The sequence below is a fragment of the Pinus tabuliformis genome, chromosome 4_2 (genome assembly GCF_031772625.1).
Source record: "Pinus tabuliformis cultivar Carrire ecotype Pingquan chromosome 4_2, CPIR1, whole genome shotgun sequence".
Taxonomy (NCBI): Eukaryota; Viridiplantae; Streptophyta; class Pinopsida; order Pinales; family Pinaceae; genus Pinus; species Pinus tabuliformis.
Genome location: NC_142304.1, coordinates 622,879,268 through 622,885,389, shown reverse-complemented (window position 1 = coordinate 622,885,389; position 6,122 = coordinate 622,879,268). Strand labels below are relative to the sequence as shown.

At 37.6% G+C, this 6,122-nt stretch overlaps 1 protein-coding gene across 1 annotated transcript; it reads left to right on the top strand.

The window, feature by feature from the left end:
- Positions 1-319: 319 nt before the first annotated feature.
- LOC149170880 (uncharacterized) lies at positions 320-5,374 on the top strand. The gene is made up of 4 exons (XM_089427377.1): positions 320-732; positions 2,202-2,275; positions 2,369-2,490; positions 5,092-5,374. Exons 1-4 carry the CDS (start codon positions 384-386, stop codon positions 5,258-5,260), a joined length of 714 nt encoding a protein of 237 aa, XP_089283503.1. The 5' UTR covers positions 320-383; the 3' UTR covers positions 5,261-5,374.
- The last annotated feature ends 748 nt before the right edge of the window (positions 5,375-6,122 follow it).

The following is a 6,122-nucleotide window of genomic DNA, read 5'->3' as shown; positions in this document are numbered from 1 at the left end:
AATATTTTATCAATTATAAAAATTTCCATTTACACCAATTTGTTTTTATATAATTAGGTCGTAAGGCGTTTCCTTATGAAATGAACTGCCCAAACTACTTTCTTGTAAAAATATGTGCCGTTCGATTTTGTTGTTAGACGATTAGGTAATCGTTAACCGTTGATTTGAATTGAACCATGCCAGCCGTGAAGCTTGTTACTGGGTCGTTCAACATTCCACGATGTTTCGTCTCTCTGGCTCACTCTGTATCGGAATATGTAAGGAAAATTATAGGAAGACATCCATTCAACTCCTGTATCTCTAGTTGGGCTTCAGGTCTGAGAATGATATATATAGAAGAAAAGGACTGTTATAAGGACTGGTAGCTGACAAGGATTTGAATAATGGGAGGCCGAAGGCTGGCAGGATTTTGCTTGAACAGAATTGCAACGCATGCCAGGACTCCCAGCGAAGCGAAACCCATTGCAGAGGGGCCTCGCAGCAACATTGTTGATAATCATATCGCAGACACAAAAGCTACGCTGCAGCAGGATGACCATCATGCCTACAATGAGGCGACGAATTGGGACAAATTTGATGAAAATTCTGCGAGCAGGAAGATAACGGTGGTGGTGGATTCCAACCCTGAAGCCAAGCGTGCTCTGCTGTGGGCTCTCTCCCATACTGTGCAGGGGCAGGATACTCTGGTTCTTCTGCATGTCATTCGTCTATCCAGGCCCTCCAAGCCTCCTGGTCTGTCAATCTCATCCTATGTTTTCCTAAATACAATATACAACATTTTTTCACTAGATAAGTCCTTCATAATCAATCAGGAATTTCTGCTCAGTTTTCCAATTTTTCTATAAGTTTTGTATGTGTTTGGAAATTCATGGTCATGGTATTTAAGTAGACCATTTTTCTGTGATAATGCTTGTGAAACTTGGATGTTCACAGGTTTGTTTTCTCTCCAATCAGACCCAACAGCACACGGGTAGAAAACATGGGATGGCTGATGTTTTGAGTTAAAAATTCATCTTAAGAGAGCTAAGTCTTGTTTAGGAGTTACAGGTAGCAGTGTCCCAAAGGCGACTTACTGACGAAGTTTGAAAAATAGGTTTTATCGAGTACAAGAAATCTTGATCCCAATTTTTTCAATAACTATTCAATTGATCATCAAGTTATAACTGAATCACATTTTAATGAAGCCCTCCTGGTTCCAGAAGCCCATGGAAGCAAATTTAGCAAGTGCAGCAATTCAAAGTCGTTGGATGGTATCAGGTTGTGGCCCTGCAGGGCTGGATTGCTTGTTTTCTGCAGTGGAAACAGGTCTTACAGCCTGAATTTATGTAACATTGGAATAAGCTGTAAGACATAGCATCTATACTTTTCTCCATTCTAAATTCAGGGAATTTTTTTTAAACGGTAGTCAAATTTTTACCATAAAACATGTTTGAAAATCAAAATTAGATGTTAAAAAGAGCATAAATATATTCCCAGTCATCAAAAACTAAAACTTTGAAGTTTCTGGATTAGATCATTTCAGCAAATAAATTAACCATTACAGCTGAATTAAAGTCCAAAATAACTTTCTTAAAAAACGTTTTCCAGAAAGGGCTGAAATACTGTGCGTTATCCTAGACCAACAAATATAGTTGTAAAAGCCAATCAGTCACAACAGTGGGCTTTCTGAGTTGTCTATCTATGTACAAATTGGTAAACGGTCCCTTCTATGTCCAAATTGAATGAGGCCTCAACAGTTAGGAATTTCTAGCCTGTCAGGTATTTGTCAGTTTGCTGTTGTACTTCTACCAAGACATTGCATTAATGTTTTACAAAAGGTTTTGCAGTGGGGTTGGTAGTATTGCATTGTTTTGGTTTTTGTCCTCTTTGCATTTACATCTCAAAATGTCTATAGATGAAGGTATTTGCAAAAAGGATTTCCAATAAATATATTATAATGGTGTTACAGTATACACAAGATATTGTGTCACATGGTAAGTTATTCAAGTTAGAGGTGGCAAACTTTAGTTGAATCATTTGCAGACTTTCTATAATGGTGTTACAATATGGACAACATGTTCTGTCAAATGGAAAGTTACTCAAGTTGAAAGTGCCAAAGTTTAGTTGAGAAATTTGCAAACTTTTTTAACAGTATGTGTAATCCAAGTTTCCATGCGCTGCAGGGAGCATTTCTCCTAGTCTCAAAGATCCACGGGAATCAGAAAACCAGATTGCTCAAACAGATTATGAGGTTCCCAACAAACTGAAAATGCTCTCCAAGACAAAAAGACCAGAGGTATGTTAAAATAGTTGACACCCATTCATTCATAGACAGAAAGATAGATGGATGTATTGCATCTGGAAAATACTCACTTTGAAGAAATGACAGGTAGAGGTGGAGGTACTGGTGGTGGAGGGGAAGGAGAAAGGTCCAACAATAGTCTCTCAGGCCAAAAAGCAGGGAGCATCTCTTCTCATTCTGGGGCAGCGAAAGCCATCGCTTCTATGGAGGTATGTTGTAACTACCTTAGTCAAAACATTTGCATCACAAAAGTTTGAACAATGACTACAGTAATTCTGAGACTATTCACATATTAGATTATCCAACAATCAAGGAGTATCATATATCAATTTGGTGTCTGGTTTAGCAATATAAATATCATATATCAATTTGGTTTTTGGTTTGGTAATGACTTTAAAATTAAATTATTATTACCATTAACTAAGATTAATCTGCTTCTTTTCCATGTTCAATAAATTACTTTAATTTATCAAATTGTACTAAGAAATCATATATATTACATTGCTGATAATCATATCGCAAACACAAAAGCTACGCTGCAGTAGGATGACCATCATGCCTACAATGAGGCGACGAATTGGGACAAATTTGATGAAAGTTCTGCGAGCAGGAAGATAATGGTGGTGGTGGATTCCAGCCCTGAAGCCAAGCGTGCTCTGCTGTGAGCTCTCTCCCATACTGTGCAGGGGCAGGATACTCTGGTTCTTCTGCATGTCATTCGTCTTTCCAGGCCCTCCAAGCCTCCTGGTCTGTCAATCTCATCCTATGTTTTCCTAAATACAATATACAACGTTTTTTCACTAGATAAGTCCTTGATAATCAATCAGGAATTTCTGCTCAGTTTTCCAATTTTTCTATAAGTTTTGTATGTGTTTCGAAATTCATGGTCATGGTATTTAAGTAGACCATTTTTCTGTAATAATGCTTGTGAAACTTGGATGTTCACAGGTTTGTTTTCTCTCCAATCAGACCCAACAGCACAAGGGTAGAAAACATGGGATGGATGATGTTTTGAGTTAAAAATTCGTCTTAAGAGAGCTAAGTCTTGTTTAGGAGTTACAGGTAGCAGTTTCCCAAACGCGACTTACTGACGAAGTTTGAAAAATAGGTTTTATCGAGTACAAGAAATCTTGATCCCAATTTTTTCAATAACTATTCAATTGATCATCAAGTTATAACTGAATCACATTTTAATGAAGCCCTCCTGGTTCCAGAAGCCCATGGAAGCAAATTTAACAAGTGCAGCAATTCAAAGTCATTGGATGGTATCAGGTTGTGGCCCTGCAGGGCTGGATTGCTTATTTTCTGCAGTGGAAACAGGTCTTACAGCCTGAATTTATGTAACATTGGAATAAGTTGTAAGACAGCATCTATACTTTTCTCCATTCTAAATTCAGGGAAATATTTTTTAAACGGTAGTCAAATTTTTACCATAAAACATGTTTGAAAATCAAAATTAGATGTTAAAAAGAGCATAAATATATTCCCAGTCATCAAAAACTAAAACTCTGAAGTTTCTGGATTAGATCATTTCAGCAAATAAATTAACCATTACAGCTGAATTAAAGTCCAAAATAACTTTCTTAAAAAACGTTTTCCAGAAAGGGCTGAAATACTGTGCGTTATCCTAGACCAACAAATATAGTTGTAAAAGCCAATCAGTCACAGTAGTGGGCTTTCTGAGTTGTCTATCTACGTACAAATTGATAAAGGGTCCCTTCTATGTCCAAATTGAATGAGGCCTCAACAGTTAGGAATTTCTAGCCTGTCAGGTATTTGTCAGTTTGCTGTTGTACTTCTACCAGGACATTGCATTAATGGTTTACAAAAGGTTTTGCAGTGGGGTTGGTAGTATTGCACTGTTTTGGTGTTTGTCCTCTTTGCATTTACATCTCAAAATGTCTATAGATGAAGGTATTTGCAAAAAGGATTTCCAATAAATATATTATAATGGTGTTACAGTATACACAATATATTGTGTCACATGGTAAGTTATTCAAGTTAGAGGTGGCAAACTTTAGTTGAATCATTTGCAGACTTTCTATAATGGTGTTACAACATGGACAACATGTTCTGTCAAATGGAAAGTTACTCAAGTTGAAAGTGCCAAAGTTTAGTTGAGAAATTTGCAAACTTTTTTAACAGTATGTGTAATCCAAGTTTCCATGCGCTGTAGGGAGCGTTTCTCCTCATCTCAAAGATCCACGGGAATCAGAAAACCAGATTGCTCAAACAGATTATGAGGTTCCCAACAAACTGAAAATGCTCTCCAAGACAAAAAGACCAGAGGTATGTTAAAATAGTTGACACCCATTCATTCATAGATAGAAAGATAGATGGATGTATTGCATCTAGCAAATACTCACTTTGAAGAAATGATAGGTAGAGGTGGAGGTACTGGTGGTGGAGGGGAAGGAGAAAGGTCCAACAATAGTCTCTCAGGCCAAAAAGCAGGGAGCATCTCTTCTCATTCTGGGGCAGCGAAAGCCATCACTTCTATGGAGGTATGTTGTAACTACTTTAGTCAAAACATTTGCATCACAAAAGTTTGAACAATGACTACAGTAATTCTGAGACTATTCACATATTAGATTATCCAACAATCAAGGAGTATCATATATCAATTTGGTGTCTGGTTTAGCAATATAAATATCATATATCAATTTGGTTTTTGGTTTGGTAATGACTTTAAAATTAAATTATTATTACCATTAACTAAGATTAATCTGCTTCTTTTCCATGTTCAATAAATTACTTTAATTTATCAAATTGTACTGAGCAATCATATATATTTCCCTCTGGCCATGCAGATTACTGATTACATGGGCAGGAAACAAGAGATCTGATGGAGCTGGAATGGTGGAATACTGTATCCAAAATGCCCACTGCCTCACACTGGCTGTGAGAAGGAAAAACAGAAGAACTGGTGGTTATCTCATCACTAGCAGACGCCAGAAGAACTTCTGGCTACTGGCCTGACACCAAATTCCCCACAATTTCTGTTACTGTTAACTGTTACTGAGCGTAGGGTTTGGTCAATGATTTCGATTTTGTGTTTCTCTTTGTATTTTTAACCTTTGAGATAATCTCATGTGTGTGTACATATAGGCTGTGATTATTTCTATGGGGAGAGCATATAATTATCCAGAGAATCTAATGCATTGGGGGACTCATGAGTGTGTTTGATCCCTTTGACCACTGCTCCTGGACAGGATACTCATGTCTTGCCATGAAAATTTTATATATACATAGAAATTGAAGATGCTTTTAACACCAATGCCTCGCGAGAATCTTATGATGCCTGCCTCTTTTTCATCTAAAATTATTACAACCTTTTAGTTATTACGCCGTAAGGCGTTTCCTTATGATTACGCCGTAAGGCGTTTCCTTATGAAATGAACTGCCCAAACTGCTTTCGTGTAAAAATATGTGCCGTTCGATTTTGTTGTTAGACGATTAGGTAATCGTTAACCGTTGATTTGAATTGAACCATGCCAGCCGTGACGCTTGTTACTGGGTCGTTCAACATTCCACGATGTTTCGTCTCTCTGGCTCACTCTGTATTGGAATATGCAAGGAAAATTATAGGAAGACATCCATTCAACTCCTGTACCAGGGGTTGCCAATGGTCTGGGATTTGGGAGACGCTAGATGCATAGAGATTTGGGAGACGCTAGATGCATAGAAGATGGTTGGCTGTCGATAGAGCCCTCATCATTCAACCTTTTTTATTCACCATGTCACTGTGCAAGATTGTAAGGGCTTTAACCGTAGAGATAATGCTCTTTTTTTTGGGCGGTTCTTGCTTGTTTGGTTTTGACGCGATTTTTTTCCGTATCAA

What these genes read in the sequence shown, in the direction of transcription:
- LOC149170880 (XM_089427377.1), top strand. Translation starts at nt 384, where the DNA reads ATGGGAGGCCGAAGGCTGGCAGGATTTTGCTTGAACAGAATTGCAACG. An exon ending in CAGGCCCTCCAAGCCTCCTG is followed by an intron (nt 733 to 2,201) that starts GTCTGTCAATCT and finishes CACGGGAATCAG; the next exon opens with AAAACCAGATTGCTCAAACA. An exon ending in CCAAGACAAAAAGACCAGAG is followed by an intron (nt 2,276 to 2,368) that starts GTATGTTAAAAT and finishes AAGAAATGACAG; the next exon opens with GTAGAGGTGGAGGTACTGGT.